The sequence below is a fragment of the Hippopotamus amphibius genome, chromosome X (assembly GCF_030028045.1).
Source record: "Hippopotamus amphibius kiboko isolate mHipAmp2 chromosome X, mHipAmp2.hap2, whole genome shotgun sequence".
Classification (NCBI taxonomy): Eukaryota; Metazoa; Chordata; class Mammalia; order Artiodactyla; family Hippopotamidae; genus Hippopotamus; species Hippopotamus amphibius.
In genome coordinates this window covers 27,509,051-27,535,612 of record NC_080203.1, presented here as the reverse complement: position 1 = coordinate 27,535,612, position 26,562 = coordinate 27,509,051, and the positions used below count along the sequence as shown (strand labels likewise).

At 39.7% G+C, this 26,562-nt stretch overlaps 1 protein-coding gene across 4 annotated transcripts in view; it reads right to left on the bottom strand.

The window, feature by feature from the left end:
• Positions 1-26,562, bottom strand: part of TENM1 (teneurin transmembrane protein 1) — a 538,104-nt gene that overhangs the window by 132,259 nt on the left and 379,283 nt on the right. For all 4 annotated transcript variants that reach the window (XM_057718000.1, XM_057718002.1, XM_057718001.1 and 1 more), the window contains 3 exons: positions 25,957-26,173; positions 7,308-7,427; positions 573-834 (listed from right to left, as the gene is read on the bottom strand). In XM_057718000.1, coding sequence (XP_057573983.1) covers positions 573-834; positions 7,308-7,427; positions 25,957-26,173 — 599 coding nt within the window. The remainder of the gene's footprint in view (positions 1-572; positions 835-7,307; positions 7,428-25,956; positions 26,174-26,562) is intronic.

The following is a 26,562-nucleotide window of genomic DNA, read 5'->3' as shown; positions in this document are numbered from 1 at the left end:
AAATCCTCAGGAATCCTAAAATATGAAGTTTCAAAAATATGTCTTCCTCTGACTATGAAGCTTGAACACTTAAAAAGCAGCTTTAGACAAGATACATAGGCTTGACAACCACCTTTACTGAACACAGCTAAACAAGAGGAGTTGTTGTGACTTCTAAGAACAATGACAACAGATGCAAATTGGACAGTGGAAAAAAACTAGATTTCTTAAGGAGCTTTAATTTCAGAACCACGAATGGTCCCACCTCATTGATTATACTGTTATCACTATTGAGCCAGCAAGCTTTGTTCTTTTGAGCACAGTGTTCATCAGGTCAAGGTTTGAGGTCTAATCCTCATGACAGCTAGTTCATCTTGTTTTGTATCCACGGCCAGAGACAGCGCCTCATAGCCCTGGCTAATCACCTTGCAACTGCGTGCCAGACAGATTACATTTGAAGGCTTCTCTTGAAAAATGAAGGGCAGCACATTATAGGGCTGGTGAGAGTACCAGGAAAAGGAATCTAGCCATTATACACTGTTGAGCACCCCATGCATACAATGACTTTGTACTTTCAAGGCCAATGTACCCACCTGCAGCTCAGGAACAATAGTTCCCCTCTCTGGACAGGACCCTCCAAATGATGTGAGCGGTGAGGGAAGCACAATAGGGTTTGGGCTGATAAAGCTGGAGATATCGCAGGATGGTGGGTCTGATACAACTCTCTGCATAGTCACTTTCTCCACCACAATAAACTGATTCCAAGGCAACCAGAGTGTCCTCTTCTCAGGTAGGAAAGGTGACCGGTCAAAGATTAAGACGACAGAGATACCACCGACAGCTACGAGGTCAAAGCTGAGAAGGAAAAACAGAAGATAGTTTCAACCAAATGAACAACTAAAATAAAATTAAAGTTTTAAAATAGGTAATTTGAATGCCCTTTCGTTCTTTTGGGACGCAGCTATACCATCTGTATTCTCTATTTTATTCCTTCTATCCCAGCTAAATATTCATTCCACGGAGACTTCTTTTCGCTATCCAGTAGACTTCTGAGAACAAATTCCACATCACCAGTTGATATTCGCCTAGGATTTATAAATCAATTTTAATGCTATCTGAAACAAAATCACTGCACGTATTTCTGCAAAACCAAACCTGACATGGCTGCTCCTCCCTGTGCTAGAGAGAACTGAAAGATGGCCATTGAACATCTTTAATATGCTGCATTATTCATCCTAAAAAAATTCCTATAATGTAACTCAGTAAAAGTAAGGAGCCAAAAGGTTAAATACTTTGTTCATGGTCACACATGTAGTGCCAGAAACCTGATGGTGTCTTTGAGATGGCATTGTGAGAAAGATACCAGCTGAGGAAATTTGTTCAGTGAACTTTGCTTGAACAATACCATGCCTGAACCCTCCACATCTGGCTACTCCCTTTGGCTCCTGATTCTCCTTGAACTCTAGATTTGGGATTTCTGGTTTGCTCTAGAATGCCTCTTCGTTTCCTGTTGTAAGAAAGTCTGTAATGGACCCTGTCCATCTCCACTGACAACTCCTTCCATATCTCTGACAGAACAAGACTACCTCTTCTGTAAGTCCATCTCTCGATGTGGTCTCTGAAATGACTCTTCAGTTGGAGCATAACAGACTCAGATTTCAGTTCATTCTGCGCCACATGGCTCTACCTTCCTGCTCTTTTTAGTATAGTGATGTCTTTGAGATGAATGTACTTGAAGGCATTCAAAAAGCATAAAATACTATGTATATAAGATAATGAAAAATTATTATCATATCTTTAAAATGGATAAGGGGCAATGGATGCTCCTCTTTTTTTTAAGCTCTTTATTGGAGTATAATTGCTTTACACTGTTGTGCCAGTTTCTGCTGTACAACAAAGGGAATCAGCTGTATTTATACATATATCCCCATATCCTCTCCCTCCCTTAATATTCAAAGCAAGTTAAATCCACAGGAGAGAGATGTAGGCAATTTTCTGTGTTAAAAGAAAACCAAAAAACTTTCTTAAAACACTTTTCAATGGTAAAATGCCCTGATAGGGAACCAGACTACCAGAATTAATTATGGATATCTCGCCACTCCCTTCATATGACATTTATTCTATTTCTTACAGTATTACCAATTGTGTCCTGTTGCAGAAATCTTTCAGATAAAGATAAGTGGACAGTAACAAAGGATACCTAATACTGTATTTTTTATTGTTGCTTTTTCAGTCAAGTAGCTGTAATATTAAGGCAGTTTCCAAAAAGAGGATTTGAAGAACTGTATTAGCTTTAGAAAATAATCTAGGTTTGAACTAAAAAAAGAAAACCCCAAACAGCTTATGGTTTAAGACAGAGAGGCTGAATTCATGATAATACAGGAACAGTTTAAGGCAAGCATAGTAGGGGAAAATCCTACATTACTTGTCAAGAGACCTTTTCTCTGGTTCACATTCTACACTGACTTTTTGTCCTTGGGCAAGTTTATTTGCTTCACCCAAACCTCAGCTCTTGACTCCTTAAAACTGAACTGCTACAAATGCAAACACAAAAACAAAATAAACTCTCTAAACAAGAACATATGTACCTGGGAATTATTAAGATTAAGCAGCCAGGGCAGGCTTCTTGTTTTGTAGAAAGAATGTGGTTTTGGCTTCATACACACCTGGGTTCGAATCTTAGCTTTGCCATGTTAACTTTGTGTCTCTGGGCTAATTATTTAACCTTCATGGGCTTCAGTTCCCTCATTAGTACAATGGGGCTAATAGGGTCTATCACTTAGCTACTACAGTGAGTAAATGAGATAAAGACTGAAGGGCCACGCATATAGTAGGGACTCAACAAATGTCAACTTTCTTCTCCAATCAGATCCATTGCTCCATTAAATTTACAGATGCCTTCTCTTGTAGTTCAGATGAACTCTAGGCCAGTTTTTGATGATCTCCATAAGCAGATACTGAGTTTTAAGTTCTCCTGGGAACTTCCCCTAGGCGTCCTGTGTTGCGTTACTTTTATGTGTCACCTTGGTTGGGCTATAGTACCCAGTTATTTAAACAAACACTAATGTAGTTGTTGCTGTGGAGGTATTTTGTAGATGTGGTTAATACCTACAATTAGTTGACTTTAAGTTAAGGGGATTACCCTTGATAATGTGGGAGGGCCTCATCCAATTAGTTGAAAGAGCAAAACTGAAGTTTTTCTGAGGAAGAAGGAATTCTGCCTTAAGACTGCAGAGGTAGAATCTATTTCTTGCCAAGAGATTCCAGTTGGCTAGCTTACCCTACAGTTTTTGGACTTGCCCATCCCCACAATCACATAAGCAATTCCTTGAAACCTCTTACGCTCTCCCTCTCTCTATATACAGTTAACCCTTGAACAACATGGGGGTTAGGGTTCTCCCCCGAGCACAGTTGAAAATTTGCTTATAACTTTACAGTTGGCCCTCCGTATCCATATCCACGGATTCAGCCAACGTGGATCATGTAGTACTGGAATACATTTCTATTGAAAAACATCCACATGTGGATCCATGCAGATCAAACCCATGTTGTTCAAGGGCCAACCGTATATACATCTATGTGTGTGTGTATATATTTACACACACACATATACACATGCATGTATATGTACACGTATATATGCATACACACACACACACACACAAAGAGGTTCTGTTTCTCTGAAGAACCCAGACTGATTTCTCCTCTTCCCACTGAGCTGTTATAGATAGTAAACACTGTCTGGGTGACTCATTGATTGCCATGGTGGTGGAAGGTGGATCTGTGGCCAACAATCCGTCTAAGCTATTGCAACACCCAAGAGAATGTGCTCTGAATGATTCGTTCCTTTGGGATTTCCTCCACCACAAATGGTCTCCACTGGCATGAGTCATTAAGAACAGGTTACGAGGCCATGTGAGAGTTAGCATAAAACACCCAAGGGAGAGGACGTATTTGTTTGGAGACTGTTAATCCATAATAAGTCAGACCAGTCCTATCCATAGATGGAAGACTATTGTAGCCTATGTAAAATGCTTATTTCTGCCTTATGGTGTCCATTAATGAACAAACTCTCACATTGAGGGGAATCAGAAGAAACCCTCTCTTCGTCTTCCAAAGTCTTCCAAATGAAGTTCTCGAGACCTTTGATGCTCTCAAGAGTCTTCTAAGAATGTCAACGCCTCACCTATTTTGCTTATCATTAGCTGAACCATTTATATGAGCATCTGTTACATATCTAAGTTGAGGGTGGTAAATCACAGAAGGTAAGAGCCAGACTACTTGGGTTCAACTTTTGGCTCTACCCTTATTAGCTGTGTTAATTTGGATAAGTTTTCTCATCTGCCAAATGTGGAGGATGACAATAGTGATTCTTATCTCATAAAGTTGTGAGGATGAAATAGAATGACATGTATGAAAATGCAAGGAATACAGTCAATACTCATGCATATTTGTCTTTCCTTTAGAATTGTCTTTTTTTCCCTACTACTTTGGCCTCTCCCAATCTGCATACCTAATCCCTTCTTACTTTTAGAGGGACCCGTCTTCCACTCCCATCCTTCCTTCTGCTTTTTATACATCACTTTGGTCCCATGGCCTAGACTTTTCCTGGTTCCCTAGGGAAAGCTGTCAATTAACTTGTGCAAATGGATGATAATGTGGGTAATTAGTTCTACAGTCCCCATAACATATTTGCATGTAACAGGGACTTTGAAAGAGTCAATAACTTAACCCAAAGCAGTGATACTATTGATGGGAACAACAGGCATAGTGGCAGAGCAGTGGGATTATTTGGAGACAGAAAGCCAGAACTTTACAGCCTCTTGCATATCACACCCTGTCTCCTAGGTATCTAAATGCTAACCTCAACCTTTCTATGATCCTTTTGCCCTCAGGTATACAGATGGTCCCCAAGTTACAATGGTTTGACTTAGGGTTTTTCAACTTTACGATGGTGCAAAAGCGATACGCATTCAGTAGAAACCATACTTTGAATTTTGATCTTTTCCTGGGCTAGTGATATGCGATAGAAACTCTCTTGTGATGCTGGGCAGCACAGTGAGCCACAGCTCTGTCAACCATGTGATCATGGGGGTAAACAACCGACACACTTACAGCCCTTCTGTACCCACGCAACCAGTCTGTTTTTCACTTTCGGTACCATATTCAATCAATTACGTGAGGTATTCAACACTTTATTATAATAGGTTTCGTGTTACATGATATTGCCCAACTGCAGGCTAATGGAAATGTTCTGAGCACATTTAAGGTAGGCTAGGCTAAGCTATGATGTTCGGTAGCTTAGGTGTATTAAATGCATCTTCAACTTAAAATATTTTCAAGTTACAATGGGTTTATAGGGATGGAACCCCATCATAAATTGAGGAAGATCTGTAGTTTCCCTATGATATTCTACTTTTGAAATGTACTTAATTCAATCTGAGGTAGCAACCAGCAGAGACATATAAATGGAAACTCTCATCTCACTGTCACTTTATGTCCAAGAGATGATAGTGGGACAGTCTGGTTGGCATTTGGGGCACATATTTTGAATGCTTACACCCTTTGTGGAGCCTGAGGGAAGAGTTACTGTCAGAGGGGGCTCTGGCTAGTATCTGTCATCTATAAAAACCTAGTTCTTACAGACAGCTTGGCGGAGGAGGGTCTTGGCATTTTATTTAAAACTAAAAACAAAAATAACAACAAAAATGGTCCTTCTTTAATGCTTTCTGTAAATTGGAAACAGAAATGTATAGACTTTTTAGATATCATTTCTTTTATGTTCTTTTGTGAATATCAAATAATTCACTGAAACCTTTGTACACAAGCTAAAAAACCTAAGGCCCATCATTTCTCCACAAGAAGCCAAATGCCCCCGAGGGCATATTCTCTTTAAAGAAATAATCCATTTCTCAATTGCTGGCACGTGGTTGAACATGCTGGCAAGGGAGAGGCCAGTTGGTTTTTTTTTTTTTTAAAGGCCAGTGTTGTATACCAGCTACTGGTACATGAACTACCAAAATTCCATCATTCAATCTAATTGACAGAAAAGTCCATTTAAATTAGTAGAGAGATCTGATTATAGAATATTTGAAAGGAAATATAGTTTTTATCACGCATATCTATCTATCTATCTATCTATCTATCTAATCTGTCTTCAGACTAGCTGCTCCCAGAGTAGTTCTGCTGAGCTTATTATAATGAATAGATGGCTCATTACTAATTAGCAATATAACTTACATACAAATAATTCATATGATTTCCTAGTCTTAAAAACAGTTTTTCTTAAGTAGGTTAAAACTCTTCCTTATTATTTTCTTTAACTATTTTTTTTGTAAACCTTTTCTTCAGAGGCAGTTGTAAAAATAAATTCAGCATAGCCCAAGTTGAAGAATTAACAATTTGGAAGTGAATAGGACTAATAATAAGGTTTGGTTTTAGGTTCTTGAAATGAGATAGTCTCTCACACTGTGATAAAGCTTCAAGGTACTGAAGTACTGAGTACTGAAGCGGCTTGTTATGTGCAATTTTAACGGTAGCCACCTGGAGACTAGAGCACCTCAAAGCCATCATTACAGTGTTCCTGAGACTCATAAATAGGTACCTTTAAGCTGGACACATGGGCCTATTGACTCAAATATTCTAAACTAATGTCTAGCTAAATGACGGCAACAAAAAATGTTTTCGTGAGGAAATCCTGTTCCAGGAGGAAAAGATTTAACTAGTGGTCTTGCTTTCCAGGTCTCAGAGAATCTGGGGAAGCCCTTAGAGAGCAGCTTGGTGGTCGATGCTTAAGGCTAAATCACTACAGTTATATAGACACCAAGGGGAATTTGTTAAACTGGCCATACTTGTTGACCTGTCATAGCCACTAGTAAAATAGGCAGTCTGGGGAGGACACATTTAAAAAAAAAATGTCTTAATGTGGTTGAACTGTATACCTCTGGAAGAAACCTTTTGGACAACTTTACCTCTGAAATATTTTGAGGCTATCACAGAAGAACAGCCTATGTGTTCAACGCTTTATTATCTGCATCGGCTCACTGGATTTTGAAGCTGGATTTATAAATGCAACTAGATGAAGGCTAGAAAATTTTCCATATGGCCAGGGTTTCAAGAAGACTTGACAGTAATAGTGCAGGGTTAGAAGAGAAATTTGGTTTGATTTAGATGGTGAATAGAGGAAATAAATAACAGCAATGACTTTTTTAGATACAGTTTGAAGGAAGATGGGCTCAAAAACCCTGTATGATTTGAGCCCTGGTTTGACTCCTGGATAGAAGTCAGTATTTGGCCCCCACAATGATCAATAAGCAATATTGACATACCTTCCATCTTGCCGGCTGATGGTAAACCCATAGTCACTGTGGTGCAAGAAACTAACATTTACCCCTACTAGAGGGGTTCCATCTACGGCCACCACTTGGCCTCGAATCACACAAGCGCGCCTGCAACACAAGATCAAAGGCAAATTTAAAAGCATGCTGAAACTAGATTCTAGACGCCAAACTGGAGAAACTTTGGAAAACACAGTTAAGTATAACAAAGAAAATAATTTCACCAGGTAGTAACTTCTAATAACATTTTGGTGAGGGTATGCATATCTTTTTTACCAATAAAAATTGGGATCATGTTTGGTATAGTTCTGAATCCTGATATTTTTAAGCTGGCAGTATATTATTAACATTGTCCAATGTAGTTAGAAATTCCTTAATATATCATTTTGATATTATATAATATAGTCTAAAACAGTATTCCTTGTTTAATTCATTTCCTATTTTAGGATATTTAGTTGTTTCTTATTTTTTTCTGCATTGAATTTCTTATTATTTCCTTGAGGGGTAGTCCTAGTCACGGAAAGATAGTTTTCTCTTATTAAAATTAATTAAAATTAAAATTAGTTAATACATAAATACACTGTAGACATGACTAAAGTCCCTTCTGACTACCACCCTCCCAGTTCTTGGTCTTCTCCCCAGAGGTAATCAGCAATATCATTTTGCTTAGCGCATTTTCTATGCATTTACATACATAGGTGTGAACACTTTTAAGGCCCTTAATACATATTATGAAATTACTTTTTCTGGAAAAATAATTTTTAAAAAAGCAGACTTAGTTGGGTGATTTTTAACAGTCTAAGTCTGCAAAAGAGAGGTGGTTCCTGACTATATAGTACCCTGTTTCTCTGGTCTGATTGAAACAAAATATTGCAGGAGATTTTCCCTTTAAACAAATGAGTTTCATCCTTGCCAAATAAGGGGATTCCATTAGACTAGCCCTTAAGGGAGCTGTCTCCCAGGGAGGTCGTTCATTAAAACAAGTGTACTTTCAGCTCTTGCCTGGTCAACAAGTTGTAACAAAGTTTAGAAGCTTAGCAGTTAAGAAGAGGGCCCGGGGCAACCCCCAAGCACAGATTTTACACTTTGTTGTTACTGGGGCAGGGGGTAAGGGGTCTCACCAGATTCCAGTCCTAGCCTTGGCAGCCCTGAGCTCTAGAATGTGCATTTTATAGCTGGAGCTGGTAGGGTTGAAGAAGGCTGGGCAAGATCAATGATTTTTCCTAGAGCATCAATGTCATTTTTTTTTTCACCAAGTGAGATCAGGGTATCCAGGCAAGCTCAATTTTGGATTAAAAGGGGCCATGTTATTTGGGCAAACACGACTTTCCAAAGTAACCATAATGATTCCACCCTGGCGTTACACATCCTTTGAATCAGCAAGTCAAGGCAATGTATCTAAAGGCTGTCAGCCACAAAGATCATTCAAGAGAGAGAAAAAAAATACTCTGAAAAAGCAAAAGACAGTTACCAGCCAAAGCTTGTGTTGTATGTTATAGCCAATAAACATCACTACTAAACTCTATTGCAATCAGAGGAACTGGGATATGTTATACTAATAGGATTTATCCCGCATCACCTAAAGCTTTCCCCTAACACAAACTATAAGCCATTAAGTATTGAGCAAAGCTAAGCTAGTATAATTGTTGCTATTAGTGTTTTTATTGAGCTCTTCAGGCCAACATTCCTAGTTCTGACGTAAATCAGTGTGCTTTCTTCTTCCCAATGAGGGCTGCTCTTCGTCCACCTTATGAATTCTGTAAATAATGGTTCTGAGTGGCATGCAAATGTCACATTGGCACTTGCTTTGCCTTGTCTGACTTCCTTCAGTTCCTTTTTGGAGAGATTTTGAAATTTTGAGATTTTGAAATCCCATTTGTTCTAATAGAGAAGACATTTGAAAGTCACCAAGCGCTTCCTAGGTGGCGCAGTGGTTAAGAATCTGCCTGCCAATGCAGGGGACATGGGTTCGAGCCCTGCTCCAGGAAGATCCCACATGCCACGGAGCAACTAAGCCCGTGCGCCACAACTATTGAGCCTGTGCTTTAGAGCCTGTGAGCCACAACTATTCAGCCCATGTGCCACAACTATTGAAGCCCACGCGCCCAGAGCCCGTGTTCTGCAACTAGAGAAGCCACGGCAGTGAGGAGCCCGTGCACCACAACGAAGAGTAGCCCCCACTCACTGCAACTAAAGAAAGCCCACGCACAGCAAAAAAAGACCCAACACGGCCAATAAAATAAATAAAAAAATAAATAATTAAAAAAAAAAAAAAGTCACCAAGTTCTGGATTTTGAACTAATCGTGACAGATATGGTCCCTGGTTCTAAATTCAATGTAACAAGAAATGAAAAGAGAAGGATGTCTCTAGTTTATACAGTAACATTTTGAAGGTGTTTACAAAGCAAAATTTGACAAATTGAGTATAGATTAAGTAGAAACCAGCTGAGAAAATCTGTGAACTACATAGGGATTGGAGCCAGAGGGGTTGAGAAGAGACATGTGTTAGTAAGGCCACCTCCATTTGAAAATCAGTTCAACATTGCTTCTTGAGCCCTATGTGCTGATGGCTTTTTTGGGGGGGTGTTGGGGGGGTAATTATGAACTTGCTAAGGCTTTACCAGTTAACAAGGTGGGCTTTTCAACAATCATGCCTACTCAGGTGGTCGCTGACTCCCTATTGGCAAGACAATTCTACACTCGCTTATTTTATTTGTTCACATTAATCTAGACACTGTGTCTTCCCACAGCTGTACTAGGCTCAATTATTTTTGTTTTTATTTTGTCAAGCCTAGTTGACATTATTTGCTCATATTTTACGACAGACACAGACCTGTCTCTTCTCTTTGCTGCTGTTTTATTTTCTATATAGCTTATATTTATGAAGGATCCAGGCTGGTGAGTGAAAGTCTCATAAAAGGCATCATTATTCCGTGCACTTCTCTTGTATCCCTCTCTTCCTTCATTCTGTATCTCATTCTGAGTAGGCCTGTCTTTTGACTCCTCTGCTCTTTAATATTCCTCATATTTTATGAAGCGCACAGATTTGTGTGATAACGACTCATCAAAGTCATCATTATTCAAGACATTGTCTACCTGTTCTCATTCCCTTCACTCTTCATTATTCATAAATAATGCACAGACTTGTCTTTCAACTCCCCTACTTTTTTTATTCCTCATATTTTATGATCCACACCAACTTACAGCCTATGATAAAGCCCCGTAAAACTTATTATTCTACATTTATCAGCACTGTACTCTCTTTGTAATGTATTAGCCTTTAAATGTTCTAAGATTCCCTGTATCTTGCCGCATTTGCTTCCATTATTTACACACTCCATGTCAACCATTTTTCACAAAAATAACTCTTAGCTCCTTTTATTCCTGGATTACTAGTACTTACTATAATCTTTGACCAACATCAGTCATCCCGCGTTAGTATAAGTTGTCTAAATTTCGGGACAGTATTAAAGTATTCATTTTTAATTGGCAGTAATTTGGATTGGCACTGCATACAGAAACCTAGGAGAAAAATCTTCTCAGGCAAACTCTCCATTTCAAAAAGAATGCTCTCGAGTCTGCTCACTTCCCCAGGCTACTCCAGCTCCAGATGGCCCTCAGGGAACCTTCACATATATTCTTGGCAAATATGGTGTATTGTGCCACTTCGTACAGCTCAACTGCCATTTTGTGTGCTTTCAGCTTCTAAATTCAATTTTCTTCATAATTGTGAACGGTAGCCTTATATCTGCTCTATTTTTCCTGATTTACACACAGCCACTTAAAATGTAGTTTCTCCCCCATGTGTATAACCTGTTTGTTTATGCTTCTCATATCCAAGGCAGCCTGCATAATTCATCTTTTTCCTAGGTTAGATCCTTGCTGAAGTAGTGAGGTGTGTATGGTTGGGGTCTGCCTTCGGTAATCCCACAATCCTACTGCCCATGTTTTTTGTCACGCCCATTGTGGTGCCTCCCTGTTTCCTGTCCAGCTTCTTCAAATTACCCGTTAAATGAGGCAGTCATACTTGGCCTGTCCTTGGTCTGTCCTGAGGAAACATCTTGAACTCCTAAATTTTTGCCACGTGAAAACTACCCTCAAGGTGAGTGCTAATCCTTTAAGGACCTGTCTTTTTCTGAAACTTTTTCAATGAAATAATATATGGGACTCTTCTGAACCTTTCAAACTAGATTACAGTAGCTACTGTCTGGAATGTCATAAAGTTGGCACTGCACATGTGTATAGCAGGTACGTGCCCAGTGTGACTGTCTTTTGTGTTGGGGGTGTGTGTGTGTGTGTGTGTACTCTCAATGGTGGGTACTGCACGCTTTCCATCTTTGCCCGGGGCTCTCCTTCTTTGATCCACAGACCCGGATGGGATATTTTGCTTCCTTGAACCTAGAGCAAGATAACTTGAACTTGGATGAACATGTCCGATGTGACTTTAAAAACATGTATGGGGAAGATCACCCCTCACAAGCATCTCTTTTCTTGTTCTCTGGAGAATACAGGCTGCTGCCAACCTGTCTACCTGCTGTCAGTATGCTAAAGCAGCAACCTCAAAGGAACTGCTTCTCCCTTTAACTAAATGCTGAATCCTCTAGGTGTCTGGAGCTTGGTCTGAAGAGCAGGGCATCTTGGGAAATGCAAGTCAGAATACACTTTACCGAGAGCATTATTTAACTAACAAGCTGCTTGTTAGATAGTTCTGATGCAAAAGGTCTAATTCATTCTGTATTTGCTATTTTCATGGCATAGTCAAATTATCCCTAGCCTTCAATAAACTCTTGGTTCCATTTTCCTCTTCCCTTATTTGTTGTCTTTTGTCTTCGGTGTCAAATTTGCAATATTCATTCAACACCTCAGGCAAAAACATTAACCTCAAGCACAAAAGTAGGTTTGAAAAACATGGCTGGAAACGAAATTGCTGAAAGAAGATGTAATTTACTGCATTGTATTTCTGATTAAAATTTTTCCTAAGGAAAATGAGGCTCAAGGGCTAGGGAAGTTACAGCTATTTGCTTTTGTTGCTAACAGGAGCATAAGCAACCTTTGAAGGGTAACATTCAAAATCAAGGACCTGGCCAGCAGGGGATCTAGCAGCAGGCGGGCAGGTTAGGTTGTTTTTCCACAGGAACAGATGACATCCTTTCCACAGCTGACAGCTCTGGTCAAGAGATAACATTGAGAAGGACTGGGCTGGGAGAGGCCACGTGAATCCTCTGCTCCCTGGCGTTGGGATCCTGCCATGTAAATTCCTCTCCAAGGGACAGAAACCTGCTGCATAGGAGGTGTGGTTTCATGGTTCTCCTGACATATTCTCCACGGCCTTATTATACTGTAACGTTCCACAGCTGCAGACTGTGTCATTTGGGCTAAACCACTGCTGCTTCTAGGGGCCCTACTGGAATGCAAATACCTCTGAGCAGTAGGGACAAAGGGCTCATGATGCTGTCTTACCCACCGAGGTGCGTGCTTAATAAAGGATCTTCTTTTTTTTTAAATTTATTTACTTATTTAATTTATTCATTGGCTGCGTTGGGTTTTTGTTGCTGCACACGGGCTTTCTCTAGTTGCTGTGAGCGGGGGCTACTCTTCATTGTGGTGCGCAGGCTCCTCACTGTAGTGGCTTCTGTTGCTGTGGAGCACGGGCTCTAGGAGCGTGCGCTTCAATAGTTGCGGCACATGGGCTGAACAGTTGTGGCTCACGGGCTCTAGAGCAGAGGCTCAACAGTTGTGGCACACGGGTTTAGTTGCTCGGCGGCATGTGGAATCTTCCCAGAGCAGGGCTCGAACCCATGTCCCCTGCATTGGCAGGCAGATTCTTAACCACTGCACCACCTAGGAAGTCCAGGATCTTCTTTTAAGAGTGTAATTTTTGGACTGTGGTATTGGTCCTCCATCCTTTCTGGTAATCTTTCTCTCGTATACACCAGTGACTCTCAAACTTAATCAGGTACCAGAATCACTTGGAAGTCTTGTTAAAACACAGCCTGCTGGGCCCTACCTCCAGAGTTTCTGACTCACAGGTCTGGAGTGGCGCCTGAGAATGTGCATTTCTTGCAACTTCCCAAGTTATGTTGATGCTGCTAGTCTAAAGACAGAACTTCAGGGAAAGCAAAAACAGTACATACTCAGTCAATTAAGGTGTATGAACTCCTGAGGCAGGAGGCAAGAGGCAAGTCACCAACTGGTTCACAATCTCACCATTATGAAATCTGTGAGGCATGAATTTTTAATACTTCCATACAAACCTCTGGAATAGGGTTTGCAAAATTGTAGTTTGGGGAGTCATGTTCAAACTGTCATGACCAAGTGGTGGTTGGACTAGAAGATGAACTGTAGGATCCCTTCAAACACAGAGATTATGAAATGGAAAAATTTGTCTTAACCTGATTTACCTGTCCCAAATAAATGTTAATTTCTTCCCTAGCCCTATTATTCTCAATAGTGCTCGTATCTGTGCTATTGCACCTGTCATAGCCTGTCTTGGATGAGAGTTACAGGTCTGTCTTTCTTATCAGATAGTCACTCCAGGGCAAGGATACTATGATTTTCCTCTGTCCTTCCCAGTGCCTAGTGTACACAGCACGTGCTCAAGAAAGCGCCATTGAATTTCAACTCAAATATTTTTATATGAAGTTGTAAAACACTTCCAACGTATCCCACAGCACTACTTCAAGGGTTTCAGAGACCGCTTTGAGGTTCCTGTGTGACAGATAGATGCCTTACACTTCATTTATTAGAAGCCAGCATTCTGGATTGTGAATTATGACTTTCTCATCACGAGAGATTTGTTTGATAATTGACTACTTCAGGGAATTAAATAGTACCCCTGTGAATGGAAAATATGAATGGTCCTCCTCAAATGCTTAATTTATGAACACTAACCCCATTATTCCTTCATATACAACCATGTAATTACAATTTGGTATTTCATAACTCAAATACATTTGAGGGTTCTAATATTCAGATATTTGGGGGGTTTTTACACATCACATGCCGGTTTTTTGATATATGTTATCTAAGCTGGTACAGCCCCATGCAAACATTTCATGTTGTAGCATAAACCTGTTTTCACGTCCTGAAAATGTGAATGCAGTGAATGTTCATATGCAAACCCAATAAAATCTCATTAGTTTTTACTTAAATAGAGCAGGCTGATTTAATCCTACTCAGTTGGTCACTAGCCCAAATAAATAATACCTACCAAATGGGTAACATTAAAAGCAGCTGGGAGCATTACCCATCAACATTCTAGGACTTTGGGAAAGGTGGTGCTATTGAAAATGCAGATAGCTTTTTAGGCAGAATTATTTTCCTCATGGCTAGTGATGTTTCAAGTAAAACAAAATGGGGGCACTCACCCTGAGGTAGGGTGGCTATTTTCCCATCTGCCCTGGTAATTGCTTGTCAAAAGTAGGCTTGCTTTGGATGCCTGAGATCCCCAAAGTAATGGGAAAAAGATCAAGTGTTTTGAAGCAATAAGAAAACTGACGACACAGTCACATTTTCAGGACTGTGAAAGTGCCAGTTTGCTTCATTTAGACACATGATTATTTTTGTCCAGAATTTGAATCCTGAAATATTTGTCCTGGAAGCCCTTGCAACTCTTGAATGGTCTCAAGTTTTATTTTATTTTTATTTTTGGTTGATTTGTTTTTGGCCTGTTTTCCACATTACTCAAATGGTTTATCTTTGTAATCAGCCTTATGGGGTTTTGTTAACCTCATTAACCTTTCCTGTCACTTCTCTGTGAATCTGCCCTTCAAATAATGGATAGTCGTTAAATATAGGGCAAGTCTGTCTTGTTGGCTACAGCCTGGCCATGGATTACTCTTCCCTCCAGGAGGAAAAAGTGTGGCCTGTCCACCTCAGTTCTAGCTCTGGCTTGTTAATAATCATGATGTGACTTTTCCTAAGATAGGGAATTACTCTCAGCCTCATTTGTTCCTTATGGAAAGTGAGAATAATAGTTCTTCCCTGTCTTATCCCCAATCACCTCACAAAGATGTTGTAACAATAAAATAACCCAGTAAAGTGACTGCCTTTTGAACTGGATCTTTCAAATTAGATTCTATTATGGACCCTGATAATATGCATATATTAATATATATATACAAATATATGTATTTGTACAAATAAAATATTTATTAAGCACTTACTAAAGTACCATGCCAGGCACTTTCCTTATTTTATTTCACTTACCATCAATATAACCCTGAGTAGGTACTACTATTAGCCTGTTTTAAAAGTGAGGAAACAGATTCAGGGAGGTTAAAAAAATTGCTCAAGATAACACAGCTAGTAAGTGGTAGAAGTGGTGGAGGTCTTTTGACCTGGACTCTAAAAAGCCTAAGTTGTAGATTTTTTTGGTCAAGATGTAAATAACGTGGCCACAAATGAAAAGAAAGTGCTCACCCACAAAGATGGAGCTATCCACAGGATATCACTACTTTGTAGACAATTCACCAACTGCTGAGCACTTTCTACGTGCAGGGTGTATGGTGGAAATGTGCCACAAGATGTCATTCGTTCTTTCTCCCTAAACTTGCATTTACTCTGCCCTCTCCAGGGACAAGTTTAGATGACAGAACTAGCTAGAGTCACTGCAAGCAAATCGTATGGCTGAGAAGTAGGTATTAAGGATTTGAGTCTTATAAATTCCAATCCTAATTGAGCAGTAAGGTAGATAAAATATTAGAAAACACCTATTCACACCAAGATAAGCTGTAGACAGCTACTGGTATTATACTAATCACCATTATTAAGCACCTCAGAACATCTGAGTTTCAAAATATCACAAATAATCAATTGAACAGCTTTTTAAAGATTTGTGCTCAGATTTCTTTGCCCAGGAAGGTTTGCAAAGAAGCGAAAGTCACACATTCTTTCTTTTTCTGGTACCTTTAGGTGTTGACTGCTGATTTCAGGAGCTAGGCAGTACTATAAATCTTGGAGCCTTCAGCACTTTGTAATTTTTTAAATGTGTCTTGAACATGTGTTTCCTGAACTTTAGCATTAGACAAAATAGCTGTCTGAAAATTAGGAGATCCCATCTTCACACATGTAACACCTTTCACATAAACGAGATCAAAGTGCTTTATTAGCAAGTAGCAACAATCTTACTTCTCACTTGGGACAACAACTACAGAAGTGATAAGCAAAGGAGGTTGCTTAGGAAAAGCAACATGGGAAGACAGAGAGACTCACAAGGAACCATCGCAGAGCCAAACCCCTCTTGGGTCCCTTTTCCAAATGTGGGCAGGTTATGTGCAGTGCCTCCCTTTATTTTATTTTATTTTTTTGTATTTATTTATTTATTTATTTATTTATTTATTTATTTATTTATTTATTTATTTATTTATATTTCAGGTGGAGCCTGAGCATCTCCATTTCTTTTTTTTTAAGAACTTTTATTGAGATATAGTTAACATACAATAAACTGCATATATTTAGAGTGTACAATTTGGTATTTTTTTTCTTATTAGTAATGTATATGTGGCAATCCCAATCTCCCAATTCACTACCCCCCAACCCTCCCCACTTTCCCCACTTGGTGTCCATATGTTTGTTCTCTACATTTGTGTCTCTATTTCTGCCTTGCAAACCGGTTGATTTGTACCATTTTTCTATAGTCCGCATACATGTGTTAATATATGATATTTGCTTTTCTCTTTCTGACTCACTTCACTCTCTATGGCAGTCGCTAGGTCCATCCATGTCTCTGCAAATGTCCCAGTTTCATTCCTTTTTATGGCTGAGTAATATTCCATTGTATATATGTACCACATCTTCTTTATCCATCCATCTGTTGATGGACATCTAGGTTGCTTTCATGTCCTGGCTATTGTAAATAGTGCTACAATAAATATTAGAGTGCATGTGTCTTTTTGAATTATGGTGTTCTCTGGGTATATGCCCAGTAGTGGGAAGTGCCTCCCTTCAGAAAGAAAGGTGAACACAAGATAGATTTGCAGGTGCTGATGTCTTAGAAAGAGCTTCCCCCAGTCCTTAGTTTATTCAATTTACTCAGCAATTGTTGCATTGTGTGTTTATCAACCCCTAGCTACGTACCCGGTATAATGTCTTTCACATTCTTTCTTTTTTTTTTAAGCTCTTTATTGGAATATAATTGCTTTACACTCTTGTACCAGCTTTTGAGGTACACCAAAGTGAATCAGCTGTATTTAGACATATATCCCCATATCCCCTCCCTCCTGCGACTCCCTCCCACCCTCCCTGTCCTGGTCCTCTAAAGCATCACCCATCATCAAGTTGATCTCCCTTTGTTATATAGCAACTTCCCACTAGCTATCTATTTTACAGTTGGTAGTGTATCTATGTCTATGCTACTCTCTCACTTCATCTCAGCTTCCCCTTCGCCCCCCACCCCCCACCCCAGCCCCGTGTCCTCAAGTCCATTCTCTACATCCGCATCTCCACTCTTGCCCTGTCACTGGGTTCATCAGTAGCATTTCTTCAGATTCCATATATATGAGTTAGCATACGGTATTTGTTTTTCTCTTTCTGGCTTACTTTGCTCTGTATGACAGTCTCTAGGTCTATCCACCTCATTACATATAGTTCAATTTCATTCCTTTTTATGGCTGAGTAATATTCCATTGTATACATGGGCCACATCTTTATCCATTCATCTGTTGATGGGATTTAGGTTGCTTCCATGTCCTGGCTATCGTAAATAGTGCTGCAATGAACATTATGGTGTATGTTTCTTTTTGGATTATTCATTAAGATTAAAAAATACACAAAGATTTGCCATTAGTAAATAAACTTGGAGGGCCATAACCACTAGATTCATGAAAAAGTTAAACACAAAGCATATGGGTTCAAATTTGTTCCTCAGCAAAATTATGAATGATTTATGTTACAGACCTTCTGGGGGCTACCTGTACATAGACTGTGAATGTTAATTCACTGAATGCTTAAATGTTGTAATAACATTGCATTTCCTTATAAATATTCTAAAACATAAGCTTTTCTTACCTCTTCTTTTTCATAATTCCAAATCAAGACGTGGTTTCTATGTATTTGATTTCTTTTAGGTTCACAATAATTAATGACGATCTGCTATTCTTTTTACTCTTTTCATGACTAAATGATTGAGGGCTATTGCTGATTTCTCTTTCTAGAGGCTGTTCAGTTTGTCTGAGGTGTTCAGTTTTTCTCAATGTACTCATGAAGGACAGGCACCCCATCCATTTATCAGTACAACCTGGTACAATAACCAGTACATAGTAATTCCTTGAGAAAGGTTTGTTCTACCTTTCCGTTTCACACAATGCCGCCAAATCTTGATTCAGTGGGCCCCTAACAGTGACAGCCAGGCTCTGGATTGTGTGACAAGCTACTGCATAAGGGTCCATGTGGCAGGAAATGTTCTTGCCAAGATCATCTAACATATAGATGAATGCTATGAGGCCTCTGCTCTAGTGTCATCTCCCCAGAGAGGATTTCCCGGACCACTCTGTCTAAAATGGTCACTCTCTGTCCCTAACCTTTCTTTATCTCATTTGACAGTACTTATACCTACTCGACATTTACCTCTTTCATTATTGTCAGTTTTCCTCACTAGACTGTATGTGGAAGGCAATCTGCTGCTGTAGCCCAGAGCCTAGGACAGTGCCAATACACGAACCAAGTAAACACTGTCATGTTCATCAATCTCAAGAGTGAAATGACTAATCTTCCCCAATGTGGATTATCTTGAAAGAAACTGCAGGATCTATCATTACAAACGATGCCAAAGTATGGTTAATGGGAATTTTGGTCACTGTGGTAAATGGGAATTTTTTTGGATGATTCTTTTCTTCCCCTTGAGTTCATCTGTTTAACACAAACATTTCAAATTGTAGTAAAATTATTTATAGCCCCAGATGTCAAAGGATGAAACTTCCTGTAAATAGTTAAGCTGCTCACTGTCCAAATAAGCTTTGTATTTTTTCTTGCAAGTCATCAATAGTCTCCTGTGAGTGTCACTTTTAGCAGCTCCTCATGCTCACCTGAGTCAATTAGTCCCACCTCTGAGTTACTGCTGAAAACTTCCACAGCAGTCTCACTTCTGTAATTGTTTAATGACTTCGTCTCCTCTGCTAGAATACCTCTTGTCTTGCATCCATTACGGTTACCTGTCTGCTCCATCAAAGCAGTCGAATTTGGGACCCTGAGTTGATGAACCCCAAGCTCCCTGATGTTCCATTATTGCAATTTGTAATTAATTAAATCTTTATGTATCGACTTGATGCTTTGATTGCTTCCACCGGTAGAATGTAAAGGGAGTTCTGTGAATGAGGGGACTCTGCTTCTTTTGTTTCCCTCCATCCACGCAGTTCTTGGCAGGATATTAGACTACATTAGGGACAGCAGAGGACTTTGGTATTCTCTTGTAGAGAAATTTAAAGTCCTCAGTTACTCTGGAAATACTAATATTTAAATAAAATGTACATTTAAAAAAACAGTAATTTGTATCTGTCAAGTATGGTTATTCTTAAGTCTTAGTCAGATCCATGATCAGCAGCTTCTGCAGCAATGATCATCTTCCTGCAACCTTCCCCTTTAACCTCAGTCTTGATTTAATAACTCATTTTGCCATTCACAGGATTTCAAATGGTATCCGTTCCCAGGTCAACTAAGTGCAGAAAAGCCTATTTTATTACACGAGTTATGGTAAGTAATTACGGCTGTTGCCAGGTATCATGAGTAGTCAGGTGCACAAATCAAGATTTCATCATTGAATGGGGTGTAGGAAAGGAAGGGAAGGACTTGGGTAGGTAAGGAGTTTGCCAAGAATGCCATGCTCAAGGCATCTGTGGCACCTCAATTTGTTTTGGGGCGCTTGCCTTTGGTTTTCTCATGAGCTGGAACACCAGAGTGAGCCCGTCCACAGCAGTCTTCCTACTGACTTTCTGATATCGCTCCTTATTTTCTAATTTTTTCTTGGTTCCAAATTTTGATTATCTAGCCCACTGAAGGCAGAGAGGATTACTGATGCTTACACAAAATTATAAATGATGTCAATTATGGAGAGGCTCTGGCAGTGGTAGAATGTCTCATAAGTTAAAAAAAAAAGAGTAATTACTTTGCTACTGTTATATAATCACTTCATCTTTTATGAATTTGTTCCTGCGCTATTTGGAGAACAGTAATCTTACCTTTAGGCTGCTTCTACGTTTGGGAATTGACTTATTTGAGGTCCTAATATCATCTGCGCGTTCTAGGCAACCAAACTGAGTTTTTCATTAGCAAATGTGAGAAGAGCACTTCAATATCACTACAACTAAGCCACTCACTCATTCACTCATTTTCTTACCTATATCCTGCCAGATGCTGTGTTAGGATCTGGGGATACAGTGGTATGGTAGACTAAAGATGGCCACAAATTCTTTCACTTCTCTCAGCAAGAGGTAGGATTTATGACCCTCCCTTTGAATGTGGACAAGCTCTGTGACTACTCTGATAAACAGTATATAACACGAGTGACACTGGTACAATTTCTGGACCCAGGCCTTAAGAGACTGGAATCTTCTGTTTCCTGTCTCTTGGAACACACTACCTCTTGCAGCCCTGAGCCACCATGTAAGAGCTCTGACAAACTCAAGGCTGCCTGCCATGCCCATAGGAAGCCCAAGCAGAGAGGCTCTAGGTAGAAAGAGGGATGCCTGGCTGCTGTCCAGCTGTTCCAGCCCCCAGCTATTTGAGTTCTCCCAGCTGACAGCCCAAATATCATGGAGAAAAGACTGTCTGAATTTCTTTCTTGTTTTCTTTTTTCCTTGCCTGATTTTCTAACCCACAGAATCATGAAATATAGTCATAATAAATTGTTTTAATCTATTATGTTTTGGAGTACTTTGCTATACAGTGATAGATAATCAAAATGAGGAGAGAACAAATCAGACTTGATCCTTGTCCTCAAAGAGCTTAGATTTTAGCAATGAGGACAGTTCAGAGCTTATATTTTGCACATCCCAGTGTGGAGCAAGGAATTGAAATACAGCAACTTCACAGAAAGTTAGAACTAGAAGAAACCTATCATCCTGCTCAACCCCTTCATTTTGTAGCCTGTTAACAGTGCTGTCGTGTGCTAAGTGCTCTCTTAAGTTTGGTCCCAACTCCAGAACTTTTCAACTAAGGCTAGGGATTCCACCAGGAGCAGGCACAAGAGGCTGCCACAACCCTGCCCAGCAGCATCACTGCAAATTTTTAGATCTTTAAATTATTCTTAAAACTTACTCTAAGTGACAAACATAATGGTCAAATGCCTCTCAACATACACATCTTTCTCATAGAAAGTGGACATTTTGCTTCTACTATAGTGGGGCCTGGGGGTTTATTACCCTAAGGTGTGAGGCAGACCGTACACCGACTTATTCATGAGGTGTACACAGGTCCCTTAGTGAACTAAGGGTGGAAATATCCTTCCATTAATGTGATTTTTGTTTCATGTTCGGTCACTTTTTTTCTCTTTTTAAACCACACAGTGTTTAAACCAACACACAACTTCCTTCTCCTTTTCTAGAGAAGGAAGACATTCCAACTTTTATGTTAGATCTCTTAGTTTCTAAATGTTGGACCAAACAATATACAACTGTGGGCTGATATTAAGCAATGCCTGATGTGGACACTTGACATGGACTGATGTGGGGATCAGCCTCTCGTGGCTACAAAACAGACAGATGAGTTTGGCCAGACCTTGCTGTCAGCGGTTGCACTAACCCTGTTGGATTTTGTTTTTTAAATGCACTCCTCCATCAGCGATGGCGAGTGAAATGTCTGGCTTTGCAAATTACTGCTGTCGTTTAGTTTAATGTACTCTTGTTTTTACATATTTATAAAAACCTTTTACATTATTAATAGTGATTAAATGCTTAGACACTGAAGATCAATAATGCTTCTGTTCACCTATTTACATTATTAAAAAGTAATAAGTCATACAGGGCACGGAGAATATGTGGTTTACTTTGTAGTCATGTTTGGAGTCCACTGGAAAAAAAGAAAGAAACTCAGGCTACAGGGTAAAATGTATTTAAGGAAAAAACGGTAACTGACTTGGGCTTGTTGGAAACTCTACTGTGGGCGAGTGGCATGTTCCCAGTGACATTACACCATCAGGGGCACAGGAGGTCCACATGCCATGTGCTCTCACGTGCCAGTGCAGCAAACTCAGAACAAGAAAGGCTAGTCTCACTTGGATGCACAAGGGTGAACAGTTATTTAACCTTTATGTGTCCTTGCAACAGTTAGTCACCTATATGCCACCATCTTTAGCACAAAGGCCTCTGATGATGACAACATTTAGCAGCAAGTCCTCCAGGCGGGTCACATTTTGCCAGTAGGCAAATGAGCCCCTTGGCAATGATTTCTTCATCCGCCTACTCAGCTATCACTCAATTATGTGGCAAAAGCCGAAGAGCAGAATGGTTCCCCAGATTATGGTACCTAAGTGTTCTAGATCTGTCTGAGGAGAGCAACCCCACAGTCAGAGATGCATAAGGGTCATAAGTCTTTAACCCAGCTTTCTAAGTAGCCAAAGTGGCTCAGCATGGTGGTTTAGAGGTCAGACTCTCAGTATGAACTGCTTGGGTTCAAATCCTGGCTCTGACACTCACTGGTTGTGACTCTGGGCAAGTGACTTCCTTGACATCTCAGTTCTTGTTCTCTCACCTGAGAAGTGGTGATCATAATAGCCCCTACCATATCAGGTTTTTGTAAGGATTAAATAATACATGTAAAACCTTACTATGAGGGACTTCCCTGGTTGCACAGTGGTTAAGAATCCGCCTGCCAATGCAGGGGACACGACTTCAATCCCTGGTCCAGGAAGATCCCACATGCCGTGGAGCAACTAAGCCCGTGTGCCACAACTACTGAACCTGCGCTCTAGAGCCCATGAGCCACAGCTACTGAAGCCCAATTGCCGCAACTACCGAAGCCCAAGCACCTAGAGCCTGTGCTCCTCAACAAAAGAAGGCACCGCAATGAGAAGCCCGCACACTGCAACAAAGAGTAGCCCCGCCCACCACAACTAGTGAAAGCCTGCATATAGCAACGAAGACCCAACGTAGCCAAAAATAAATTTAAAAAAAACCTTACTATGAGACCTGACACATAAGAAGTACATAACGATTTACATGTAGCAAAAGGCCCATTACATCAGTTGTTCAAAAGTGTTCTTCTACCCAAAAGCTCATTACCACTGGCTCAGAGTTTGTAAATAATGTCATCGAAATGTGTTAAAATGAACTGGATTTTACAATACTGCTCAGGTTCTAAGTTTCTTGTGTTAACCTAGATGTCATCCATCCAGTATAAATTAGATCCGAGTCACCTGGCTTATTTAAGGACAAGCTGAAACGGGGCAGCAGTGGTATAACAGAAAGATTATAAGAGTTCCTACACTAGAGACTTGTTGGCTGTGTGATGTTGGGCAAGTTACTTAATCTCTCTGAACCTCAGTTTCCTTATATATAAAATGCACCAAGACAATACCTACTTCACAGGGATACTGCGAGGATAAAATGAAATAATGTATGAGAGCTGTAGAAACTAAAAAGTACTATATAGAGGTAAGATCTTGTACCTATTATTAATTATACTCTACATGATCAGAGTTGGGTTTATTTTATCCAGAGACAGCCCGAATAACACTGCATGTGTTGGCTGATTTTTTTTTAGAGGAAGTGTAGTTAGATTGCTTGTCCTCAACTATTTGCCTTGGAAAAGGCCTGCGCCTTTTCTGACAGATTAGATATGTGTGTCAGAGCTGAGACCACTGGATGAAGGAGACCGTCGTTCTGAATTCAAATGTGACTTACAGAGCCAAATGATAACTTGGAGCCTTTTACAAAAGAAGGAGGAAAACTCAATCAAACCAGGAGGAGGAGAAGGGCATTAAGCACCACAAGTAATAGGTCTGTTCGCTCTGTGAGCGGCGGGCAAGCGCTGCTGAAGCATGACGCTGAGGCTGGGGTTTCTCTTCACTTTCCTAAGTTTATCGCTCAAACGCCCTCCTCTGGGTCATAATGACTTGGCTCCTGTTTCTCTCAGGTCCTGACTTTCTCCCTTTACTTGAGTTCAGTGAGTCATTCAATACATGTCTCCATGTCATGGAGGTGGGTATTTACCTATTTTTTTTTCTTTTAGATTGACTTTTCCTTAAGCATGAAGAATGTGTTTTGTTTCCTTTGTTCCTCTGCTGTACAATAAATAAGTCTTCACTATCTAAATAATTACTTTGACTGCAGCCATGTGAAATTACACCAGCGTTGTTACTGATCTGGGGGAAATACTTCAAAATGGGGATGACAGTCTCTTGGAAGAAGGCAAACTTTGACTAAATCCCCTGGCAGAAAAGGCCTTTCTTGTGATGCACTGGCATTTGGGGTTTTGGGTTCTGTCAAAGATTTAAAAGGTTAGAACTGCACATAATAAACATAATGAGAAAGTTTTAAGTTTCAATAACAGTTCTAGTGTACGATGTGAGAGAAGGATGTTGAGCGTTTTAAATTTCCATGCACATCTTTTTTTCTCCCTTTTCTATTGTGTATAGGTCGAGATTCAGTTGTAATTTTCTTAGATTGTCACTCATATCAATATAAACTCTTGACCGAGTTTTTCTTGGGGCCTGATAACACCCACCAGGATGCAACTGAGTGGGTGGGATGTAGACAGGAGCTCCTGGACAAATACTTGCCATGTTTTTTTTTTTTTTTAATTTCTGTTTGTAATGATCTAGAAGCTAGTGAAATATCAGAAACAGTCAGAGTGAAGGGAAGAGTTTATATTCCATGCTTGGGGGAGTATTTTCCTCTTTTATTCTCTGGTCCTTGTTGGTCTGAAGTGAACCTGCAGCTGCCACAGCCATCTTGCTACCAACCTAAGAATGAAGCTTATGCTGAAGATGGTAGAGAAATGGAAAGGACCTGGGGCCTTGATGATGTTATTGAACCCTTAGGTCAACCAACCCCCAATCCCTCCAACTGCTTGACTTTCTATTCTGAGAGATAAACATCCTTATTGTTTATTAACAATATTTAAACATGTTTAATTGTGGCATGAACAAAGGAGGACATTATTAAGAGGCCCGAAACATTGACTTCAGTGACTTACTTATATCTAGTGCTAATGACTAAACCATATCATTGCTGAAGGTGAAGCAGACAAGAACAATGAGCAAATTCATGTTATTATACTTCAAATAAGTCAGTTAATTTTTTAAAATTTCTTCACCTAATGGGTTGGACTTTGGTCTCAGGTCTTTAGTGACCATTCACGCATTTGAGCTTCTCTAGAAGACAGATTTTCACAAGTCTTGCATTTCACATTAGGACATCAGATTCACCCAAGTCTTTCATAAGGAAGCATTTTATACCATGGAATAAAACTTAAAATTTGGCTTTTCAAATTCAAGAAGTTTTCAAGGGATCAATCCAGACGCTAAACAATAAATTTGTAAATTATACTTCTATTTTGTTTTTGTCATTAAAAGCCCCATTTATACTTTACTACCAATAATAATACACACCATGTGTTGTGTGTGTGTGTGTGTGTGTGTATCTTCCTTTCGCAGTTAAGGAAACACATGACCACTGTTCATTAAGGAATAAAATAAATACATATATACCTGCTGTCAAATGAGATCTCTGGAGGAATGACATGAGTACTGTCCTTGCCAATGAGGAATTTGATTCGATCATAGAAGAGTCTGGAAGTGTGCTGAGAGAAGAGCGGTTGGCTTTGCTGAATGAGGTCAAGAGGATCTGGTGAGCCTTGACAGAGAGGACTTACATAACAGTTACTTTGTTGACAACAGTCAGGGTCCACACAGTCAGTCAAACCATCTGAAAAAGAAATTTTTTTGAAATTTAGTGTCAAGAGAAACAACATAGTTTAAAATACGCATGTATGGAGAAAAATCTAGAAGATAGCCAAAGGTAATGGTCCATGTTTTGAGTTTAGAATCTATTAAATCCACGTGTTCTCATGAATTATCATTCACTCTGAGTTTACATGGCGTATCAGTGAAATTCAAACTATTTTGTTCATAAATATTTCTTTCCTGAATCCTCCAGCAGTACTACATTGTGTAGCATTTGAAGAAAGTATTCTGTTAGTTATCACTCTTTTGAAGTTTCCTTCTTTCTCAGCAAGACCATTCCTCTGGGATTGCAACTATTTCTTATAATTTTTTGGAATTTCTCACATCACGTATATTTATGAACACATAGTT